This window comes from Pelodiscus sinensis, chromosome 11, assembly GCF_049634645.1.
Source record: "Pelodiscus sinensis isolate JC-2024 chromosome 11, ASM4963464v1, whole genome shotgun sequence".
Lineage (NCBI taxonomy): Eukaryota > Metazoa > Chordata > Testudines > Trionychidae > Pelodiscus > Pelodiscus sinensis.
This window is the reverse complement of record NC_134721.1, coordinates 16,039,656-16,065,328: the sequence shown is the minus strand read 5'-3', so window position 1 is coordinate 16,065,328 and position 25,673 is coordinate 16,039,656. Positions and strand designations below refer to the sequence as shown.

The window sequence follows — 25,673 nt, the reverse complement described above, 5'->3', positions numbered from 1 at the left end:
TGGACAGTGAAGAAGATACTGATGCAATAACAAAATTCAGCTTCTATTCCCAGGAGTATGTGCTCTCCCTGTCTGTGACTATAAGAGCGGCAGAAGAGTTGAGAAGGTGCACCCACATCTGACTTAATGGATTGATAAATGCACCTCAGCTGGGAGTAACAGACAGTCAATGAAATAAAAAAAAAATCAAACCAAGAGGTCTCATAAAAGCATTTGACACCCAAAAAGTGGTCAATGCCCTGCTTGTGGTTTGAGGTCATGCTACAGTTCATCTCACAAAATCCAATCAGCACAGAAGGCAGGCTCAGCAGAGAGGCCAAAGAGACCCCAACCAGGTGGATCCCTCATACATTTCTGTGGTTCTAGGACAGTAGGGAACGTTATCATGCTAGTGCTCAAGATATACCTGTTCTGTGTTTAGGGCATTTCATCTCCAACTCATTCCTTTCTCCAGCATCTGTCACAAGTGACTTAGTCAATGCTCTGAAATTATTTTTCCATTGGAAAATGTAACACCCCCAGCCCCAAAAAAGCCTGAAACAATTTGGGGCTTCACATTAGACAATCAGTTCTGGTGTTCTCAAACTGGGAAAGATCTACAAGACCATTTCCATTTGGTATCTCTCATCTCTCAAAAGCCATTCACTTAGCTCTCTAGCAACCTATCCTCCTGTACTACGAATGCCTCAAACAATGGCATTAATCCCTGCCATACCTCCATTGATGGATAGGGAGAGAGCCAGGAAAAAGTTCTAGCTGTCAGTTGAGAGGAACGGCTACATGTGAGGGGAAAATCAAAATATTAATGAGGCTAAGAATATAGGCACCTCCTTCACAGAGGACTACTTGAAACCTAAGCTGATTCTATACTCAATCACTTTTTTGCTAGAAAGCGAACTGATATTTATCATCATGTGTGCTTAAAATATCCACACCATTTTAGGGAATAATTTGCAATCCTAAGGCTATGACTTTACTACTGAAAAGGTGTGGCTGGGTTTATGTTTGTTTCTTTACAATGGGATAATTACTTTTTGCTAGCTATCTTCCTGGAGACAAGCTGCTGTAGTTTTTACTTTAAGGTAGCTAAATCAGATCAATACTATGCTCCTGCCCACGGCTGACTTCACCTAATTACAGGAACTACAGTACCTTGCTCCTACTAGGATTTTATTTAAGATAGACCACTGTTCTGACCTACTTGGCCAATCAAGCCCAGGAGCCTGTCTTCTGACGATGGGCAACGACAGGCACTGCAGAAGGCATGAACAGAAGAGGTCATTATCAAGCGATCCATCCACGGTCACTCATTCCCAGCTTCTGGCAAACTACGGGGGACAGTAAGAATCTGCATTTCACTATACTGTGGTAAGCCCAGTTTTGGCAACAAGGTCAAAGCTCCAGGACTTGTCTACCCAGAGACACTAAGGAAAGTTAATGTGAATTCACTAAAGGTGTGATTTTAAAGCAGTTTGGTTAAAATGCATTAAACCCTTGTGTAGACTAAATTCAAGTGGTCTTAATTCAGTTTGTCTTTCTGAATAAGTGTGCGCACATAAGAGCTTAGTACATCTTAACTAATCCACTTTTAATTCACACCTTTAGTTAGTCTGGATGAACTCTGACTGTTCCATTATAGACAAGCCCTCCTGATAACCCGCAGTGGACAAAGTTGGTGGTTCAGCAATTAGCATAGGACCTTGTGTGTCACCACCACAAGTTTCACATTTAAACAAATAGTTATGTAAAACATGAATTATTCCTAAAGAGGCATAAATATTTAATAGCTTCTTTGATGCCAAAGGTCACAAAGAACTCAGATTTAAGGAGATCCTGGGGTGCTATTAATATTAGCAAAACTGCAGTAAGGAAAAGCTGTGTGCAAAACCTACCTTCTCATATGGAATTTGCAGCAGTTCCAAAACCACAGTGTGAGCTCCCATGTTCCGCAGCAATCTCTGCTGCTGTTTCCGGCTTTTCCTGATGGAAACACTTTCCTGAACACAGAGCTTGCTCAGCCGAAGCAAAATCTGTGTGAAGAAATTTGCTTTAGAACTTGTAACTCTTGATTTAAATTACATTACATGAGAGGTGCTCTCCAGACAGAGAAGATGGAAACATTCCAGACTTGAGCAACTCACAGTCTAATGACAGACAAGCAGGGAGACATCAGGCAAATGAGGAAAAGACATGAACAAATCCACTTAAAACTAATTCAGGCATTTGAGTTGAACTTAGACTCAAAGGTTTACAAGCCAGCACACACAGGTCTCTCACTGCAAGTTAGATTTTAAAGCGTTAGACAATACAATAGCGCGGCGAGGAGTCCGTGGCACCTTATAGACTAACTGAAGTGTAGGAGCATAAGCTTTCGTGGGCAAAGACCCACTTCGCCAGATGCATCTGACGAAGTGGGTCTTTGCCTACGAAAGCTTATGCTCCTACACTTCAGTTATTCTATAAGGTGCCACAGGACTCCTCGCCGCTTTTGCAGATTCAGACTAACATGGCTACCCCTCTGATACTTGACAATACAATGGAGTTCAACTCCCTCAAGAACAGGATCAAATTCAAGTGAGCTTCCAGACTTTCCTCCTCCTTTTATATCCTTTATAAACATAAAAATTTGTGTCTACTGAAATTAGTGGTATTAATACTAAATTTTGGAATAATCTGGTTTTGTCTCATTGCAGTTGGAATATACAGCTACACAGCAACTCAGCAAGCGGCTTTCACAGTGTAACGTGACTCAGTTTTTTTTTTTTTTTTTTTTTAAATTTGGACTAAAATCTGACTTGCACAATTAATTTATACTTCAATTTAATTAGCAGGAAACCAAGTCTTACCTCTTTCACCACCCGGTAATTATAGCTGCTAGTACTTTCATGTTTTTGTGACTTGCTGTGGCCTTCCTAGGGGCAAAACCAATAACCTATTAATTGATTAAAGTATTTTCTTTAATAACTCCACTGGCAGAGGAAATAAGAGTATTCAACTGAATCTATTAGGACCACAATTGCAGAATATTGAGGGGTGTCACCTCACAGTTTTACGACAAGAATGAGGATATTAAAAAGAGTTAAGTCACACTAATCCCTCTGACAGAGTTCATGGGGAAAGTGTTTTCACAGACAACAAATCCTGTCCCCTCCCTACTCTGCTGTCACACGTTGTCTGCAGTCATCCATTTTCCACAACATTAATTTTCTCTCCACCATTATTCAGCTATAACTATATGAATTCTGCAAAGCATATTTTAGATTCCATCTGTATGAAAGGCAACCAATAACTTACTGTTATTGACAAACAACAAGAACTAGTCACAGCTACATATGGTTACTCCCATCATCATCCACTTCTGCTTAATACTTGACTGAATCTCTGTCTTGCTGTACACTACCGAGTTAAGTGGACATACACCAGCTTATGTTAACCTATCTATGCCAGAATCTACATTACAGCCTTGCTCATAGCCATGTAATTGCCCTACTACAACAACGTACTCCAACTCCAGGAGAGGCATAGGGCTTATGCAGGAGTAAGTAGGACCACACAGCATCTGTGTAGATGTTGTGTACCTTACATCATCTGTTGGCTGCCCTGTCAATTTCACAGCTCCATTGGAACCATGAAATGGACAAGAAAACTGGGTTCCTGGCTCCATAGCCTGGCAGCCAACTGGATTCTGGGCAATAATGTCCAACTGGTTCCGCCCCCCAACAAGAGACCCAGAGGGCAGCTGGGCTCCTGACAGGGAGCTGTGTATGGAGCTTAGAGCCCCAATTCTCCACCCCTACACTGCTAAGCTGTTTCTTAAATATAGTAGACATTTACCTAAACAGATATTCCAATAGTTCACTTAACTGACTACCAAGACAGAGATGCTTACCTCCTTCTTCTTGTGTTCATTTTCACCTGGTGCTCCATCCATAGTATCATCAGGACCCTGGCCTTTGTATACCCAAAGTTCTGATTTTTCCACAATAGACCTCAGCTGGTCCAAATCTTGTTTTATCTGCTTGTAGTTGTCAACATCTTGGCTGGTAACAAGCAGTTGAACCTTACATGAATGCAATCCATTAGTTGCACAGAGATTTTAACTTGCAGCACATGCCTGCAGAAGAGGGACATATACATAATAGCTACATGTACCTGTTTAAAAGCTTGAAGAACCTCTTGTCTCTGACTGAAATGCCTGAATAGCAGCTGAAGTGCCCCGGATACCAGCGGAGGGTAATCGTGCATGGTCAAGTGGAGCAAAACTCTAAGGAAAGTCCTGCCGCCGTGATCATCTAAATCTAATGGGGTGTTCTCTTCACTGAAAAGAAGAAAAACGCAGAGTAAACCAACTTCTCCCCCACCTGCAGAAAACAACCCAACTCTTTGTATCGAGGAAACTATTGCCGCTGCATTTTACTCCATTTATGGAAATCACATCAGAAACAAGAGCAATCAGGGGCTCTCAATTTCTGCTGGCTTTGACCAAGTGAGGAAAACTGTACTTTGTGTAGCACCGTCCTCTGTTGGATGGAACTTCAGCTCTGTCACTGATCAGCCCTTCAGTGGAATGAGGCTTGAAGCAGAACAAGTAGTGGAACATGGGCCTAGACTCCTGTGTATTGGGTTCAAAAGCTGCATGTAATGCAGTCAGCTGAGAATGCCCAACATAGCAGTTGAACCAGAAGTTTCACACTGAAGACTTGTGAGATTCATCCAGATGGTAAAATTCTCTCTCAGACCTACATATCAATACTCAGCACTCTCTCACATGTATGCACAAAGCAGAACCATGAAGTCATATACTTGCATGAGAACCTTCTACTCCGATAAATCCCTGTTTTTTTATTTCTTTTCTTTCCTAGCTTGAGGAAAATGCCTTCTTCTTGGTTCTTAATCCTGGACAATATTGCTGTTTAACTGAAAGATCGCTTTCATGTTCAGAACATTTTTTTACCTCCACCTGGGGCACAAACTTGGGTTTAAAAAGCTTACCAGGAAACTTATTCTGTCACTGGGGACACAAAGCTACAAAACCTGAAACTTTCTACAATTAAGCATGTGACACTATCTCCAGCCTGTAAAGGAAAACTGAAGAGCCTTATGTGTAAAACAAAACACAAAACAAAACAAAAAACAAGCCATCAGGAAGTGATCTAGAAGGTCATATATAGTAAACAAGTATGATTACTTCCGGTAGAATTTCAAAACACGCTGAACCTAGATGGAATTAAAATGTATAAAACACCGACATTTAAACATTTACTTCTATTGGTGAATAATTACATTTAAAAACTCTCCTTTGCATAAAAACCTTACATTCCAAAGCTATTCTATCAAAACAAAAGCTTTTAAGCAACTATGGCCTTAGACATATTAATGAAGAGATACTTTCCTTCCACCAAAGATCCCTTCAGCTTGTTCTTCAATATGTTCAAAATCAAGGGCTCCTGGAAAGTAGAAATAGGTAAGATAAACTCTAGCTGTTTTGGCAACCTAAGGAGATCTTCAGCAGTAAGTGTTAATACAAACATACCAGAGTGGAACAGTATGAACTGAAAAGTATGTTGAGAGGTGACTGATGCTGGCTGAGAAACTAGCATAAAGCAATACATTCCTAATATTCTCTATTCATCAATTAAACTACAGACCAACTTCCTTCACCACAAATTGTTGCACATATTTTCAGTAACTGCTTTGGAATAAGGCGTTGATGGGAATTAATGTCTAATTTTATGAGCCACCACCAACCTGCTCTTCTGTTACTGACAGCTTTAAGTAACTATTCCCTTGATGGTAAGAATCACTTAGACTATCTTAAACAAATGGTCTGGTAGTACTTTATAAACTAACAAAACTACGAAAGCTCATTATACCATCTACATGTTTTGTTAGTCTATAAAGTGCTACCAGACCATTTGTTGTTTTTTTTTCCTGTAACAGACTAATTCGGCTATCCCCTGAAGCTCTTAGACTATTTAGGCTTTTGACCTTGACAGCAGAATGTATGTGCTGACAAGTAAAACAATAACTGTTAGTTGGGAATAAAAAGATAGAGGCAAACCATGTCTGTTCTTTTCGTAGCAAGTGTCCATGCATCCCGGCAAATAAATACAGAAGCTTTTTCCCCCCTCTGCTGTTCCCCAATCTCACTTTTTCTGACAGAGTATCTAGGATGCTCAAACAAATCTAGGCCCCGTTGTGCTACAGACACAGAGTAAATGGCAGTCTCTGCTTTTTGGCAGGGAAATAACTAAAAAGTTTTGACTAGAATTTTAGTGATTAGATATGTTAGTTAGACCTAGCCCATCCCACAGCCTGAAGAGGCGGGTGAAGCTTCATCTCAGGTAACCATTTTGTTCACAGGGGTTTGGATTTATGAGGTGTTAAGCATTACTAATTCTCACTGAAACCCATAGGAGCTGAAGAAAATCTGCTGCTGGCAAGATAGGGTCCCTGACTTCGTACTTTAACTCTGGCACACCGATTTATGTTCTGCATTTTAACTGGGTCCGGATTCTATCTCTCTTGTGAGATAGGGACATAGGCAGAGGAAGATACATCCACTTGATAACTATTTACATAGTTTCACTTTAAATTTCACATGGAGTTTGGCAAAGGGCAGCTGTCAGAAGTACCTAGAGCTGCACTGGTTCAAATCCAGGGCTGTTCCATCTAATCAGTTTGACACCAAAGGCCCAGACCAGAAGCCCGTCATTCCACATTCCAAAACAATCCAAAAGGTCCATGGCAGGCCACCACTTCATTTACCTGCATCTGGACAGGTACAGCTGCTTGCAGTTCCCATCGGCCGCAGAGGCCTCTTCCTGGCCAATGGGAGTTACAGGAAGCAGTGTCTGGCACGTGCCACTTTCTGCAGCTCCCATTGGCTAGAAGCAGTGATCCACAGCCAATGGGAGCTGCAAACACCCGTACCCAGGGAGGCCTAGGTAAATAAAGCAGTAGCGACCCACTAGGGGTTGGTGAACCGCCTCTGTTTTATTGCCCACCCCTGCCCCAGGTGATATCACAGCAGTCAGCAATAGCCATGGACACAAGTTTTCTGAATCTTGGTTTTAGATCAGGAGGAGCCAGGTGTATGGCCCTTTCCTGTATAATGTATGAAATCTGGTGGACCAAGGTTGGAAAAGACCTAGACATCTCCAGAGAAAACAGCAAGACTCACCTGTTTTCCCAGGATTTGTTTTGGGAGGAGATAGTTTGGGTTGGATGCCCTTTTGCTGGGGGGGGGGAGGAGGAGGAAAAAGAGTAGTCAGGTTGATTGTAAGTCATTTTTACTTGGTTTGAAAATAAATAGGGCAAGTCCTCATTTTGGGCTATGATAAATCAATTTTCAAAATGCATTTTCAAGAAATTTTGTAATGTGCCTACAGGTTGACATGTCCAGTTAATGGCAACATGAGGGAGTGACGAAAATGCTAGCTTTTTGCAGTATGTGGAAAAGATATTCCATGTAATTGTCAGACTCACAACTTGAGTTAGCAACATTCCTGGCTTCAATAAGGCCACTCACCTACCTAAAGTCAAGCATGAACTTGAGTACATTGCTGAATCCGGACTTCAGCAATTAACACAACTCCGCCATTTAATCAATCAATCAATCAGTCAGTCAAACACACACACACACACACACACACACACACACACACACACACACACACACCCACACCCACACTCTTTAGGAAATAACTAACCTGATACATTAGTTGGGGCTTCTTGGTTACTGCTTCCGGTGGGTGATTCACAGGTCTGAGCATTACTTTCATCAAACTCGCGTTTAAATATACACAGAAGGCATGAGATTCTGTAATCCAACCTCACATTCAAAATAAACTTGAGAATTCAAAGGGGAAAAAAATGAAAACAGACATACTATTTTACATCGCGTCCACATTCTCAGAAAACTGCACACATTTTACAATGAAGGGAGGGGAAGCACTAAAATATCTTTTTAGAATAGAGGTGGGGAACCTAAGGCTTACCTGGATCTGGCCCCTAAGGCTCGGGGCTCCCTGGCCAGCACTTCAGCCCCTGCACTGTATGCCCCATGGGGCTGGCCACAGAAAAATCCACTAGCCTGGGCCCAACTGATTTTTCTGTGGTTCAGCGGCCCCTGACCCAAAAAAGGTTCCCCACCCCTGCTTTAAAAGAATGCATCCTTCAGTGTTCTGAGGTTCTGTATTTTAAAGATTCTACTATAAACATAACCAAGTGCATAAGGGCAATTTTAAAAACCATGAATGCAAAAATATTTAAGAAATATTTAATTGGTATTTCTACCCCTCCACCCATTACTAGAGTAACTGAGTGTTTGAAAACTAATGTATTTATTCTCCCAGCACCATTGCAGTGGATATGCATTTGAGGCACTTAGTCTCAATGGAGTTCAGACATAAAAAAGTGCCAAAATCCCCTCCGAAATTTAGATTTAGGGTCCTAAATCAGTTAGGCATTCTGACCCAGGACAGAATGCTGAAACAGCTTTACATATCTGGGCCTAACAGACTTGCCAGAGCTCATTCTGGAAGCTTAGACAGAGCAGGGAATTGAACCCAGTTTTCCTGTCACTCTTGACAGTACTCTCATCAGTATACAATCCTTCCTTTATAGGCCAGTCATAACAGTTAAATAAAACATTTTGCATAAACCTGAATAAAGATTTCAGTCAGTACTAACAGAAACAGGCAAACAAACTTTAATATACAGTTTTTTTTAACATTAACATCTTTATTTCTCCCTTGGGGAGAGATGACCCATCCAAAAAGTGTCTCTCATCATCTCCACATAAGAAAATATATTTTACTTTCACTATTACTCATGTATTTTGGCAGGGAAAAATATTGCTACATTTGTCCCATATTTAATATATTCTGGTTTTGAAACCTTAAATGTATGTTTAGACTGTTTAGACATCAATAAATCTGTAAAATCATGGACACATTTTCCCCCTCTCTTTTAACAGTCTATACCTTAGGGACAAGTAAATGATAAATCAAGGACAAAGTCCCTCCCTATGCTGTTTTTCATGTTTTAAATCCTTCCATCTGTTGATAAAATTATTCTATCTTAAAAAAACCTTGAAAAATTAAATCCCTGAAATTAATAGAATAGCTTTGAATCTGGGCATCTAAATTTGAGATAATGTCATCTGCTCTCCTGTATAATCATATATTTTACTCAAGAATCCTATAAATGTTTATTAAATTACAGTTTATTTCCCTATTCTATTAAGACAGACTGCATCTTTCTGATCACATCCAATAGACTGCTCTGCTTTAACAATTCTTGAAAATAATCATGTCAAATTTTGTTATCCAAGTTGCTTGTTACAATTACTGAAAGTCTACTATCAAACCCATAAAGTGATATTTATTTTTAGTCAGCTTCATAAACTGTGATGTTTCATTTTATCCCACTACACACTGTGTTTGTTTTTTTCCATATAAGCACGAAGTCAGCCCTTTACCTCGCTATGCAAAGGAGCACTCACGGCTCAAGCAAGCTCAACAAAAAACTCCTTATGCTGGGGTGGCCAAGCCACAGCTCTCGAGCTGCATGCAGCTCTTTGCTTATAGAAATGTGGCTCTTGCTAGTTCTGAGCTACAAGCCCAGACTGCTCACAGCTGGCTACTCTGAGCACATGCCTCAGCACCTGGAGGGAGAAATGCATGGTGGTGGCGGCGGCAGCAGCTCCAGGACCCAGGTATTGGGTTCGAGGGAGAGACACTGTGGGTGCCTGTCTCTCGGGGAGGAGAGAGGGATTGGGTTAGCACAGGGGACTGGGGATGCCTGGCTCTGGAGAAAAAGGAGGGGGGTTGGGTTAGAGCAGGGGGCTGAAGCACCTTAAAGTCTTCATGGATGCAGAATGAGGCAGCCAACACAGATGTCATATTTAAATTCTGGGGCGGGGGAGGGGTGTGTGTGGGGAAATCAGCATGTACCTGGTTTACACTGTGTTTCTTTAAAGAAAACGAAAAGGCTACTGTTGGCCAGGCTGAAGCAATTATTCTGAGATACAAATCTCTTCCTTATTGTTTTTGAACCTCTCATATTTGCAGTGTGGGACAAATCCTGAATTTTTAGAACTATAAAAAAAAGCCATATTCTTAAGAAAAAAAAAAAAAAAGAGGAAACCATAGCAGAGATCAACAACCTGGAGTGAAACAGGCACTTCAAATTGTGCTAATTTACTTCTTAGTTCAGTTTAACTTAAAAAAGGACAGGACATAATAGAGCAGCAGTGTTTTAAAAAAAAAAAAAAAAAAAAAGCATCCCCAACATGTATTTTAAATTTAAGTGTGAGAATACTACTGTATTTACAATTTTTTTTTTTTAAATTTGATGTTTGTTCCTTGTCAAGTTCTCTGAAGAACTAAGGACTGGCCGTAAATTTTGTAAGTGACTAGAGATTTTTTTATTGGTTTTTGTCCAAAATGTCATGTAATGTTATTTTTAATCACTACATTCTGTGTACTATATCTATCTATAGATATTTAAAATTAAATATATAATACGTGGCTCTTCACACCCTATCCGCTGCTATTTTGGCTCTTCGTCTCTAACTGGTTGGCCACCCCTGCCTTATGCGTAGCTTTACTGCTGTTTGGCATGCTTTTACCCAGCAAGGGGCACCAACAGTATTTAGGCCTATGTGAATTACACTGTATCATCATGTAAGGGCAGGGACTGTTCTCCTTTCTTCCTATAAATAGCCTTTCCTTGCTCTTTAAGCATTACTGCCACAACATTATGTCTGGTGGACATGGGGGCTAAGCTCACTCTTATGGCTTCATGACATCAGTGGCTTATTATCAAGACTTAGGAAAAAGTAGAGACTAGTCGCATGTGTTTTACTCTATACTCTGGACACTTCTCTTGCTGTAGAGTTATGCAACGAAGGCATTGTATGTCATTTTAGTCACCCACATAAAAGCAGTTGCTTGACAGGGCAGTTCAGAACTATCCTCTTCAGGAAATCAGCCATGTAAAAAAAATATTAACTGTTAAAGAGCATGGTAAGTGGCTGAAGACCTGCTGTGTCAGAAAGAGTCTAAAGGCCAAAGATCAGACTGGTTCAGTTGTGAGTCAGCATGTGTGTAACTCATCTCCCACCCACAAGACCATCTCTGCTCTAGAAGTGTGGAAAATGTGTTTCACAGGAGTAAGTATTCACGTCTGCAACACTCCTCCCCTCCAGCCACCCAGTATGAGAAGACAATCCAGACAGCAATGGAATGAAAGGGTCAGTGTCATAGAATCCAAGATTAGGGCTGGAAGAGACCTCAGGAGCTCCTCTAGTCCAACTGCCTGCTCAAAGCAGGACCAAACCCAACAAAATCATCCCAGCCAAGGCCTTACGCACTCAAACACCTCCCTAACACTACATTAAAAAAACCACATCATCACATACAAGCACCGCCTCACAAGATTTGAGACCCTGCTGCCATTGCAATTCTGATACCTGAAGTATTTCAATGATTTTCAGCTTGGTGTCCATCACCAGGATGTCTTCTTTCTCCGGTTCACTCTGTTTGACATTACCCTCAGGAGCAGTAGCAAGTGGAGTAATGGGTAAGAATCCTCCACCTCTGAGTACAACCTGGGTCATCAGCTCACCAACTCCATGAATGGATCTCATTACATTGCTCCCTTCAGAGAGGCAGGTAAAAACGCAGTAAGAAACAAGATGGTGCATTCAAACGACACGTAAGAGGATAAGCGACCTTCCACATGTCACAAAAATATTATCTGTCTTAATACAAAACTAGGGGAATATTTTCCTCACCAGCCTTTGGGTTTGCACCTAAACTCTTTGTGCTTTTGGAAAACCTCCTGTTAGCCTTTGGAAATCTTCCTTTGATCTCTAAATTACACAGCTAACCACCAAGGCGTCAATGGATAAAAGGGAAAAATTTGATGTCTATTTCACATATTTGGATCAAATTAATGTGGGCAAAGTCTTCCAATATTTCTCAGGAGTTGCCCCTACCATTTTTTCCTCCATCTTACCTTTACTTTCTTCTCCTTTTGCCATTTTGGTAATGGGGAAGATAGTAGCAATGTGCACACAGTCTAATATAGCCAGGAGGATTTTGGTTAGTCTTAGAAGGTCACAGAAGTTGTAGAAACCAAAATATATCAGATTTCTGGCTAAGTTCACAACCTATTAAAAATTAAAGCAATGATCAACACCTTTTGGGGGATAAAAATTCTGTTTCTTGATTTTTAGCTGTGCTCATTACCTTAATTGGTTGCTCTATATTAGCATATTCCAAAATAAGTTCACTGCTCACCACAGGTATATTTTGATACACAGAATTGCAAGATAACGAAAAGCATGATCATATTTGTTGACATGAGGCAGCAAATAAAGGAAGAGCAAGAGCACAAAAGTTATATAAATACACATTTTACACAACAATTATTACATTATTTGGTTACATAATGGTAACCATTAAACAGACTCAGAGGGAGTTTACAGAACAATTTTTCTAATCAAATCCTTAATGTTGCTAAAACCACAAATTTCACCACAAGGCTTAAAAAAATCCTCTTTTTGAACAGTGCCAATAATTTGTTTGAAAAAATTTCCTTGCCTAATGTAGCCTCTTTCTGCAAGCAGCAAGAGAATCCCTCCGATATACAGTAAAACCTGTGTTATCCGGCATGCTCGGGGATTAGGGAGTTCTGGTTATCTAAAAATTCCGGTTATCTGAGGGTCCCATTAACCTAGGAAACACCAGAGGACAGAGCCCTTTAAATCACTGCGGGAGCGCCACAATGTGCACACCATGTTATTTGGAGGGGGCGGGGTGCCACTCTCCGGGTGGCTCTGAGAACTGGCTGCCTTGGCCCCACCCCTTCCTAGAGTGAGAGCCAATACAGTAAAACTCCATTGGTCCGGCATCCAATGCTCCAGCACTCCTGATGGTCCGGCACCATCGGGAACCCGGAAGTGCTCCGGGCAGCCAGACAACTGGAGCTGCTCTGCGCCCGGCTTCCCCGATTCAGCCGCTGCTGAAACTAACCAGCAGCAGAATCGGGGAAGCTGGGGGCAGAGCAGCTGGGGGCAGAGCAGCTGGGGTGCTGCTGGGTGCTAGCAGCGGCTGAATGGGGACGCCTGGGGCAGAGCCAGACTATCGTAAGGGGGGGCTATGAGGGGTCTCGGGTGGCATCTCCCCCCACTCCACCCTAGACCCCTCATAGTACCCCATTCCAATAGTCCAGCATATCTGATAACCCAGTACCCCCTGAGTCCTAAAGGTGCCGGATTATCAGAAGTTTACTGTAATAGCAAAACTCAAGTTTTTAATATTGGTAGTTTTGTAGTGTGAGGCAGTTGGTCTCACATTTGTATTTTGAGTTAGAGAAGATTAGTACTTCTTAAATAAAAAATTGTTAAGCCAATCATGGTAAACCAAGCCAGGCCTATGCGCCTGATGATGTGACAGTATTGTGGCTGGGGGCAACGAGAGTTAACAAAGTTTTCTGGTTAACAGAGTGCTGGATAACAAAGGTTGCACTGGATTTGTTATTCATGGGTATTGAATGACATTTCCTTAGCTATGGATTATTTATGAAACATTGCCCTGCATAGTCATGACATTATTCAAGCTCTTTATCAACCATAACAAAGAAAATTATATAAATGACACTCTACTGCTCTTTTACTGGATGAAAGTACAACCTCTTCTGGAACGAACACTTGGGCTTGCAAGCAAAGTTTAGGTTCTACAAACATTTGTGCCAGTAAAACTTGATTGTACGAGTCTAAGTGGGCACAAAAGTGAACATAGCTGCTGTAATTTATTTTTAAAATACATACGAGTATTTGTCCATTACACATTAGTACGTGTACTTGCAGTCACTGACTTCAACAAGTTTACATGAGTAACAATTACTCACAAGGACAAAAAAGGTGTTAAAGGTTAGTACTCGCATAGCTCACCTTGTAATAAAGGCAAAATTGCAACATTCTGTTTTACTTTAGAAAGAGATTACAACATAAAACGAGTTAATTACCTCAAAAGTGAGTTTGTTTTTCTCTTTATCAGAGAAAGGGAACCTCTGACACACAACTTCTCTTAAATATTCCTCCACAAATTCCATGGTTTGTGCAAATCTCTCCTTAATTTCATCTTTGGAAGTTCCACTGCTGTCATAGCTGGAGAGGAAAAAATTAAACTTGAATTTAAAATGCACATAGACTTATTAAAATCCAGGTTCATCAAGGTATAAATAAGCTTAATGCTGTGAAACAATTTATTCCAAACCAAGGAGAAAGGAAGCTGAGACCATATTTTCCTGGCTTTTGCTGTTTTGGCCCATACACTCACTTTGCACTATTTTAAAATGTGAAAAAAGCAAGTTTGGTACCAATAAAAAGAAAGAACAAGGGAGAAAACATGTTTCTAATTGAAATGGTGATGAGTGACATGCAACAACAAAAGAGCAGATGTGATTACCAATGCTAACTCCAGATAAAAACTGGACTTTTACCTGTATGTAAAGAGACAAACTATTCTTTAATACTCCACATTCTAGAGCTGTTTTGAAGAGGAATACACAAATAGGAATATGGGCAAGAGTGGAAAACTGGATGTATTATTGGAAATGGTCTGATTGGCTCAAATGCTTATTTTGCCATCTGAAAGTGGTCTGTTAATTTTCTAAAGGAAATCTAACGTAAGGGGAGGAAAGTTTAGCAGTGAAGTAGTGCAGTGTTTCTCAGCCTTTTTTTAATAAAGTACCTCTTTAAAAAAAACTGTTAGTGCCTCCAGTACCTACAGTTTTCAGGCACACAATTTTTTTCTACCATTGCAACACATTTGTTTAAACAACTTAATCACAGACGGGTGGGCAATGACATTTTTGGGTGTAAAAAGTACAAAAATAATAAAGGGTTGTACAACTTAAAACAAAAATTCAGTTTTCTCCAAATTTCAGTTGTGTTGATGTTCCCCCCAGACTTCCTGAGTACCCCTAAGGGTACTTGTACCACTGGTTGAAAAAACACTGCAGTAGTACAATGAAGCAGTAGAGATTTAGAGCCCTCAACTCAACAGAACATGAAGAACTTATTCCCTGGGCTGGAAAAAAAAATCAAGTTGATTATGATATTTTAAAATAATACCTTGGTAGGAACAATCAAATTCATTACGTTATTTTAAAAATTATTTCTATTACAACAAGTAACTAGAGGCCATGGCCACAATACTAGAATCCCTCTGTGCTCGGCCCGGTACCAAAAGGTAGTCCCTTGTCCTGATGAGCTTGCACACTAATTAGACAAGTCACATGTGATGTTAGGGCAAACAAAGGTGCAAAGATTTTAGGTGAATTGCCTAGGTGACACAAAAAAAGTTACTGGTAAAACCAGGAACAGAACACATCTCTCCAATCCACCGAGTGCGGGACCATGTTGCCTTTTTCTGGGAAAAGACAAGGCAGCCACCATCCAGAACAACTAAGTGTTTCTAATCTAGGAAATTCTTCTCAGTAAGTGTCTCCATAAAGATATCTAGGAAATTCTTCTTGGTAAGTGTCTCTATAATGATATTTTTATACTACAAGGCTTTAATACTAATAATCGGCTAGGAAGATAAACACCAGTAAAACTTTGTTTTAAAGAAATAAAAGAGATGACTTATGATGTTAGGCTTTGTTTTTAAAATTAATAAATTTTTAAACTCTTTTCATTTTTCTCCTCTCTATCAAGTACTTACTCATCAATGGCAATTTCAGAAGGTATCTCAGACCACAAGCGAGCATACTTCACGGGTGTTACTTGTTCTTGAGGATCACGGTCAACATGCATATGCAGCATCAGCCGGCAGAAAGATGCTCTCAGATCATACGGTAAGTTTTCATCAGACATACAACGAAGAATGAGATCCACATCCAACTGGCCAGATATTTCATTTATGGCTAAGTATTGTCGATCAAGGCACATTCTAGCAAAAAGATTGAGCTGGTACCTGTAAAAGAAGAAATTTACACCTTAGTTTCCAGAAGTCAATATAAAGATAGGACCTAAAAATGTCAACAGTGTTTAGCAATTCATGTTTAGTTACATCATTTAAATCAACAGACACAGGATGCTTTAACAATAGAATAAATCACTTCCAAATACTAATAGAGGTAACAAAATTGGTGCATGAAGGACAACAGCTTCCCTAATGTCTCCTAGGTGCTCACAGTGTTGTACATTTTCAAGAATTACGCTGCACTCGGTTTTACTTTGCTAATGCTATTGCTTATGAAATACAAAGAGATTACAACAGTATGCCAAGCTTTTAGAAGCTGGCATACTTCTCACTAGCAGCTTTCAAGCAACTCTTGGTTACTTAGTTTCATTGACTCACTGCTTATTAAGCATATTAAAAGTTGGACATGTGCTCAAGTATCCTCATGAATTAAGGCATCAGTCTCCATACCAATTAGTCACAGGTAGATATAACAATTGTGTTCTTTTTTCCGTTCCCAAAACATCTAGCCAACAAGAACAGTGCAGGGACCTAGCATTCAAATCAACGCAAATACAACAGACTCTACACTGTAGTTCTTGGATTAAAATAAAGTGCACGTCCAACATGCTTTTATGTGTTTACATAATCCTACCAAATGAAACTCTAAAGAAGGTGGTTTTTCAATAAAAAAAAAAATTACAAGGTATTTAACTCAATCTTAAGCCTTTGTATGCTAGTCCATGGAATTTTTCCTTACACAATTGCTTCCTGCTCTCTTCACTATATATGTTTAGTTTGGAAAAAAGAAGATTAAGGGGGTACATGATAGCGGTTTTCAAATATCTAAAAGGGTGTCACAAGGAGGAAGGAGAAAATTTGTTCCTCTTGGTTACTGAGGACAGGACAAGGAGTAATGGGCTTAAAGTGCAGTAGGGGAGGTTTAGATTGGACATTAGGAAAAAATTCCTAACTGTCAGGGTGGTCAAATATTGGAATAAATTGCCAAGGGAGGTGGTGGAATCTCCCTCTCTGGAGATATTTAAGAACAGGTTAGACAGACATCTGTCAGGGATGATGTAGACGGAGCTTGGTCCTGCCTTGAGGGCGGGGGGCTGGACTCTATGACCTCTCGAGGTCCCTTCCAGTCCTATTATTCTTTTATTTATATATATACATACATACACACACACACACACACACACACACGTTTAGAAGAAATCATCATTACGAGCATTTAAACAACTATTTGAGAAGAGGTCATAAGATTTGCATGGACTTTACAAACAGATAAAGGGGAGAAAAAAAATTATAAGAGGTTCACTTTGGGCCTGAATCTCTTAAATAGTCCAAATCTCTTAAACGTCCATTCTAATCCCTTTGAATAGTTCATCTGGTAAACTCATTAAAAGTTTTAAAACACAATATGCAAGGCAAAAGCAACAAGTAGTGGAAAAAGGAATTCTGGTGGTACTTTTTGTACCACAATAGCCAATAGTCTTTCAAACTATTTAAAAAAGTTTATAACCCAGACACAGGAATTTGGTCTGAGATGGAACTTGGAATTCTAACATGCCAAGCAACTGCAGTCTAGCCAAGTCATCTGGAAGCACTGCCTCATATTAGAGGCATAGCTTAAATGGTGAAAAAGGGAAAGAAAAAAAATTCAAACCCAACTTCTCATGGGGTTTTGCAAGTTTATATAGTGTCCTGGTGACCACTTTAAGACATCTAAGTCTGGAGCTCACAAATAATAATAATAAAAAAAAAAGCTTTGAAAGTGGCATCAAACTCTAGAGGCATTTTAGGAAAAGATCTAGTAGCAAGTTTTTGTTTCCTGAGTACTAGCTCACCTTCCTTTCAACAGCCCCTTATTACAGCTTGGATTTTAAGAACTAAAGTTAAGATCCTCCTGTAGAAAATAAACAACTGTGGAGAAAGCCAAACTCATGAGCATCTCTGGAGGAGACTCACCACACAGATATATACTACCTTGCATATAACTGCTCCCTAACTCTTACATACTTGGAACCTCATTTATTCTGTATTTGCACTAACATTTACTTATGCTCACACTGATTATTTGACTTCTATCTGACATCAATCACAATTCTGCACTTCAAGCAGATTCATCATGCAAAGAAAGCTTTATATCATTTTCTATTGGGTACTGAGGCCAGCATGCTAAGTCTTTATTTGTAGCTAATATCTTGAACAGACTTTTACCCACACAGTCGTTGTTACCCTGTCAAAACTGACTACTGCACATGGTGTTAACCTGTAATAGCTGAGTATATCCCGATCTTCCTTCTGCCCTTCTTTAGCATCCTGAGCCAACTCTCTGACACTCTTACTGCGGATTTCCTTGTTGGTGTCTCGCCAAAACAGCCAAACTTCTTCTTCATCTTCTCCAACCTCCAAGGTGTTTTCTCCACTTGATACCTCTTCAAATTCAAACCGAGAGAGAACCAACCTGGCAGAATCAAAGGGATTAGACAACAAAATAATGCAGTGTGTGATATCTTAAAATATTTTGTTTCAGGACAATTGGCGTACATCTACACTGCACAGTTATTTCAGAATAAGCTATTCCGGAACAGTTATTTCATAACAGCACATCTACACATCAGGGAAGCCTCAAAATTAGTCCGAGGCAGGTTTCCTAATGTAGATGTGCTATCTCGATTTAGAACCCCAGGAGGAATATCTTAGAACGGCCCTGGTGAGGGCTATTTTGAAACAGCAGAAGTGAAGCGTCTACACACGCCTTATTTAGAAATAGCTATTTTGGAACAAGCGTTATTCTTCATAGAAGGAGGTTTACAGAAGTTGGAATATGTCAAAATTATTTCAAAGTAACGGAATTGCTGTGTAGACGCTCACATAGTTATTTCGGAATAACAGCCTTTATTCTAAAATAACTTTGCTGTGTAGACACACCCTTGCTGAGCACACTAACCGTGATCTGCATTGTTCCTCAGGAGACTTGCATTCATGTACTATACACAGCTTTTGTTTCTCAACACGATCATGAAAAAAAAAACCCAGATAATTTTTCAAGTAGATAAAATAGGCAAGATTTTTTTTTACTACATAATGATCTTAGGTGTCCAGATAGCTCTACCTAGGTTTTCAAGTAAGTACTGATTAGCCACTATGAAAAGTAATCCACACGTGTGTATAGTCTATTTTTGATTGGTTCTAAAAGGGAATTTCATTTTGTGACCATCTACATGGATGAAGCAACCCAGGGTATCATCTAGGATTTAAAAAAAAAAATATCTCCAAAAAGAAATCTATGTAGGAAACACTAGTTCAAAGAATAAAATCTAGGAAGATATTACCTGTAAATATATGTATTCACCAAAACATTGAGTAGGTAAGCTTTGATCTATTCAATATCCCACAAATGGAACTGAACTTCATTCGCTTTGGGTTTCAGAAACATAATTAAGTCAAAGAATTACCTGATATTTAAAATCAGGGTTTTTAGAATCTAACCAAAATAAGGATCACTAACTTCATAAACAATGGGCACAAAATTAAACACATCAGCAAGAGACACTGAAACCTGGCAGAGTTCTAGTAGAGAAAGACATTTAGACACAATATTTTCAATCTTGTCTAACCTGGAAATTGTGCCTGCAAGGTCTCTCCTATTTATCTAGGTTTCATTTATTACCTAGCCAAGATATATTTCACTCTTCTTGACCTCTTTTTTTAATATTAACCTTCTATTAATTCCAGGTGTCAACTAAGCCCAGTTTTTTGGAATCTGGTGTTATGCACAGTCATCATTTAGTTACTCTCAAGGAATGAAAATTGTCATTTTGACCCCAGAAATGGAATGGGTAACTAAAAATATCCCTTTTTTGCCCTGCTGTGAGCATGAGCACAGTGATCAGAGAGCTGGTTGAAAACTTTTTGTCAGAATGATTCTTTTGATGAAAAAATGCCCATTTCACAAAACTGAAATTTTCTGAGAGAAATAAAATTTTTGAGAGAAAAAAAATACCCCCCCCCCCAATTTTTCCTGAGGGACAAAAAAAATGACAGTTCCCTGCCTGACAGGCTCTTGTCAGTTTCACATTCCCTCTGTGAAATAGACAAAACCATTCCTGGAGGACTTTCAAGACTGGGCACCAGGATGCTGTTCCTCCCTGCCACCTGGAGACAGAGAGTAGGAAATGTAGAGCTAATTGTGTGAACTCTCTGCCTCTCCAGCCCCTGTAGGTGCAGTAAAAGACAAGCTTTCTTCCTCAGTGGCTCCGAGAGCTGCAAGGACAGAAAGGTGGCAACAGGCTCTTTAAACTTCATTTGTGAAATTAACAAGAGCTGTCTGAGTCAGCAGGGAAGCAACAACAAAAAAAACAAAAAAAAAAAAAAAAAACCACCACACCAATTCCCCTTAAATGTTTTTTTCCTTAAAATTTTTCCTTAGGAAGAGTTGTATGCTTTTGATATTTTGTCTCAGTTCAGCACAAATTCTCCCCCTACCCCAAATATCTTTTGTGGGAAGACTAACAGAACAACTAATAGTCTTGCAGCACCTTCCAACCTAATTCTAAGTTCTTGATACCATCTACATTTTTTGTTACTCTGCAAGGTGCTGCAACTCTTTAGTTTTTCTAGGTACAGATTAACATGGCTACGCCTCTGAAATTTTTCCATGGGAAGAGTTTTCATTTTTTGGAGAGCGCGGATTTCGTAACGGTGCTGTTCACTGCAGTCAATCAATCGGCTATGGTAATTCTAAGGGCCCAGAGAATAACCAGGTTCATGGGACCTGGAACACCGTCTTGTAAAGCCTGCTTCCAGAGTAATTGCTTACCTAGCTCAGAAGAGCATTCTAGCGCCTCTGAATGTAGTTAAGGTTTAAAGAGTTCAAGATTTAAAACATGGGACACAAGAGTAGAGCTTCTCTCAGTATTATCCAACTGCCTGATTAAAATATTAAATATCAGAAAGACATCTAGGGTAGATCAAGCCAGGATTCCATCTGGCAGTCATTTTCCTGCCTCCAACACTCACTTACTGCATAGTTAGAGAGGCCCTAACACACTTTAAGCTTGGTATTCTCTGTACCTTGAGGATAGCATTCTCAATGCTTTCATCCACCTTCCTTATAGGCCATCTAGAAAGCAATTTATAAAAAAAGTCTCAGCTTACTTTGTCTCGATGAGAATGTCTGAATTGGCTGGATTCAACACGGCTTTGCAAATCAGTTCCTGTGTCACCGGAATAGACTTGTTCATGGAGACACACAAATCTGACAGATAATCCAAAAACCTATTGAGAAATAAGAGAACAAAACTTATTAATTCCCTGCCAAGGTTCTTCAGCTGACGTCTTTATAATGAGAAAAACATTTGGAAAACCAAGTTACTTTGCAAAACAAGTGAAGCCATTGCCTTGGTGGAAAGTCATGGACAGTCTCAGAGGAAAAGGTGGATTAAACATGCTTCCTAAATACAGAACCAAGTTGGCTGCTACAGATCTCACCAATGACAAGTAAGAGAAAAAGGTAACTATGTACTAACACCAATCCATCTTACCTGGGCTCCCTGTTCTTCCTTACAAGACTAACGAAAGTGTCAATTTCAGCAGCTGTAATGTGCTTCTCTAGAAGTTTGCGATTGTTGTGAAGCAAGGCTGTAATTGTATCTTCTGCCAGAACATCATAACCAATTTGTTTCTGCATGAAGCCAAACTGCTTGGCGATATATTCCTAAGAAAGGAGAAGGAAAAAGTGTTCTAATCTCACTTGATATTTAAAGGAGAAATAAAAAATAGCTGTTTATATCACTGTTCTAAAAGGAACAGCTTGGCTAGTTTTTATTGTTCCTATGATTCAGGACCACACTGCAAAGCAGGATAAAACCCCTAAAAGCATAGCAATGGACAATTTTTATGGATCCACAGCTACTGGGTATGACACAATCTGCCCTTACTCTTAGAACAATGATAAGACTTGGTTTTAAACCGACTGATAGTGACGGTAAAAGCTGTAGAATGTACTGAGGACTCAACATCACTTGAAATTTTGAAGGTAAGAACAAAGAAATGCTTAATATTCTGCTGGTTTAGACAGCGTTAATAACAAATTTAAGTTCCTGTGAGTCATGACACTATTTATACGGTACATAATTTTTGATGAACACACTCACTCACACTCAGAGCTTTGTTTTGCTTTGGAGAAGTAATACCACGAGTCTTTTCGACGAGCTCTCACACATCACAAACCTGATTCTTTCTGTAATCTTGCTGTGAATGCCTCAGCACCCTGTAGCAGAGCCTGCAAATGTGTCTGAAAGGAGCGTGACGCTGGTCCCCAAGCTCCTCCAGCCTCAACATTGGTCCATCTCCACAGTCTGTAAATGGTGCTTGTAACAACTTGAAAATCTGTGAAGATAATTTAGAAAATACTGAATTACGTGCTACCTGTACACCTGCACCCCTTCCTTGCTGCTACTTTGTGGCTTCTGCTACAGAATAGTTTAAATGTTGCCTACACCACCACAGCCACATGTCAGTTCTGAAGACTATTAGTTTCTCCCACATGAACATCCATAAGCTTCCTACCTCTGAACAGTATGGACAAAAGGAGCCATCTGCAAAGAGGACATGGATGATCACTTACATCCAATGCCACATTCACCCCATTTTAGTCTTTGGTTTTCCCTACTGTGGTATCTTCCAGCAGTGTGACACCTAGAGTTACATTCTGGCCCATTCTGAGAGGAGATTGTTAAAAACTGGCGAGGCACATGTTGCTTTTGCTGAGGCGAAAGGGCGTCAGCGGGTCGGTTCCAGCCCGCCAAGTGGGTGGATCCAGCCCGCAGAATCCCTGCAGCTCCCTTGCCCCCAGGCAAATTATGGCCTGGGGGTAGGGGAGTGCCCGAAGCCTCCTCCCGCCCTGTCAGGAGCACGTTGAGCTTTGAATCGCTGTGCGCTGCTCGCAAAGGGGCGGGGGGGAGAGAGCGGAGGAGGCTTTGCGCGCTCCCTTGCCCCCAGGCCAATCAGGATCTGCGGGCGGCGGAGCTGTGTGAAGCTTTCTTCACCCTGCCCCAGCCCTGTGAGGGGCCTGCAGCACTTCAAAGTGACACGTGCTCCTCTCAGAATGGGAAAAGGCTTCGCGCTCCCCCGCCCTGGCCCTGATTGGCCTGGAGATGGGGGAGCGTGCCAAGCCTCTTCCAGGGCATGGGTGCCTAGTGGGAAGGAGGGGGGCAAAGGGGCTCCCCTACCCCAGGCCAATCATGCAGGGTGGTCCGGGGCTACTTCAACAATTTTTGAAGTGGCCTCCAGGCAAAAATTATTGCCCACCCCTGCTTTAACGCAACTAACTTGCACTATTCTGTATTCTGAGGATCTGCTCTCCCCAGAATCTGTTATGTGATAAAAACATCTTACCTGCTTTAGGATATTTTGCTCTCTCATCAGCTTTTGCCGCTCACGATTCGGTTTAGAAAATACCACTTCAAGCACATCTTGCCCAGAATTAGTACCACCCGTAACAAAGTAAACCAAATCCTCCAGCAGCTTGGTAACAGACCTATACACATAACACAAGTGTCAATGCAGAATCAGAACTATCAATTGTGGGGAAAAAAAAATTAAACACACACTTCAGTTCTTCAAATGTTATGTTAAGATTTCATCAGGAGATAACCCAGAAGTAGGAGCACATGAGAGTCCATCAATAGCTAACTAGCAGTGTACATCAGTGGTGGGTAACCTGTGGCCCAAGGGCTGCATGCTTCACACTGGGGTTCTATTTGCCAGATTCTGCTGGTTTTTGTTCACACCAATTTTTCCTTCCGGTATTAGGAAAATGACACGCACTGCAAGCAAAGGCACATGAAGTGATGTGCGTGCAGATTGCACACAACATTGTGAGAGCCGTGTGCTCCCTCTGCATCCTATCCAAGTACTGAAATGGTTCAACTGGCAGACACCACAAATTCTAGGCACACAAGTACAGTTAGCAAAAAACAAAGAAAAGAACACCCCCCCCCAAAAAAAACAAACAAAAAACAAAAACGGTTACTTACCTCCTGTTGTTCTTCAAGATGTGTTGCTTATGTCCATTCCACTAGGTGCATGCATGCCGCATGCATAATTCCCGGAACTTTTTTACCCTTAGCAGTACCCGCTGGGCCAGCCTGGGGAGCCCCCTACAGTAGCGCCACTATAGCCATGCATATATACCCCTGCTGGCCCCAACCCCCCTCAGTTCTTTCTTGACGGACATTCCGATGAAGGGGAGGCAGGTGGGATTGGAATCGACATAAGCAACACATCTCGAACAACAACAGTTATGAGGTAAGTAACCATTTTTTCTTCAAGTGCTTGCTTATGTCCATTCCCAATCCCATTCCACTAGGTGATTCCCAAGCTATACCAACGGAGGTGGGGTTGGAAACCTAGCGAGAAATGGACTGAAGCACTGCTACCCCTACAGCTGCATCCTGCCTAGCCTGCTGTGTGATTGCATAGTGGGAAGTAAACTTGTCAACCGATGACCCATGGCCACCCTACAGATGTCCAAGATTGGCACCTGCGCCAGAAAAGTTGTGGATGATGCCCAGGCGATGGTCGAGTGGGCCGTAACAGGGGGCGCTGGCTTCCCTTGCAGGTCGTAACATGCCCTGATACAAGCAGTAATCCATGATGACAGACATTGCACTGACTCCAGGGAACCCACCATCCTTTCAGCTATGGAGACAAAAAGCTGTGTGGACTTACGGAATTGTCAGGAGGGCACTAGCTTTTTATTTTGAAAGAACGAGACCTCTAGAGTGTGCCAGGCCTGCATAGGCTGTAGTCGCAGCCTGGCGTGCCTCACAACGTAGGTACACATCGCCATATGGCCCCATCAGCCTCAGGCATTGCCTTGCTGTAGTCAGAGGGGTGGACTGCAGTTTGTGGACCGCCGCCCTTATGGTCTAGAACCTGGGATATGGAAGGTAGGCCCTCCCTGCTGAAGCGTCTAGTCTCACCCTCACGAATTCTATGACCTGGGTCAGAATGAGCATAGACTTCACCTCATTCAGCCACAGCCCCAACCTCGAAAAGGTTTGCTTGGCTAGACATATGAACTGGGAGACCTGATCCCTCGACCTCCCTCTGATAAGCCAATCGTCCAGGTAGGGGTAGATGTGGACCCCATTCCTTCTCAGGAAGGCTGCCAACACAGCCATGCATTTTGTAAACACCCTTGGTGCCGTGGACAGGCAGAAGGGTAGCACTGCAAACAGATAGTGGTGGGGCCCTACAATGAACCTCAGGAATCTCCTGTGGTGAGGGGAAATGGAAATGTGGAAGTACGCATCCCGTAACTCGAAGGCTGCACACCAGCCTCCCAGATAGAGTGAGAGGGATGATGAAGGCCAGCGTTACCATCCTGAACCTTGTTTTTATGAAGGCGTTGAGCCTTCTGAGGTCCAGAATGGGGCGAAGGCCCCCCTTGGACTTTGGGACAAGGAAGTAGTGGGAATAAAACTCCTTTCCCCTGAACTCCAAGAGAACCTCCTCCACTGTCCCTAGGGAAAGGAGCACGGAGACTTCCTGCTGGAGGAGGTGCTCATGAGAGAGATCCCTGAAAAGTGACAGGGAAAGGGGGTGGGGGAAAGGAAGGGATAAGAAAGGGATAGAATAGCCCCTTGCCACCACCTCTAGGACCCAATGGTC

General features: G+C 41.2%; 1 protein-coding gene across 1 annotated transcript in view; it reads right to left on the bottom strand.

Annotated features, from left to right (window-relative positions):
- Positions 1–25,673, bottom strand: part of ITPR1 (inositol 1,4,5-trisphosphate receptor type 1) — a 268,821-nt gene that overhangs the window by 136,054 nt on the left and 107,094 nt on the right. The window contains 15 exon segments of the mRNA XM_075939741.1: positions 1,893–2,030; positions 2,847–2,912; positions 3,890–4,060; positions 4,153–4,318; positions 5,375–5,447; positions 7,713–7,851; positions 11,480–11,667; positions 12,028–12,181; positions 14,041–14,182; positions 15,744–15,995; positions 18,262–18,456; positions 21,153–21,272; positions 21,539–21,711; positions 22,227–22,385; positions 23,394–23,535. Of these exon segments, the coding sequence (XP_075795856.1) occupies positions 1,893–2,030; positions 2,847–2,912; positions 3,890–4,060; positions 4,153–4,318; positions 5,375–5,447; positions 7,713–7,851; positions 11,480–11,667; positions 12,028–12,181; positions 14,041–14,182; positions 15,744–15,995; positions 18,262–18,456; positions 21,153–21,272; positions 21,539–21,711; positions 22,227–22,385; positions 23,394–23,535 (2,278 nt within the window).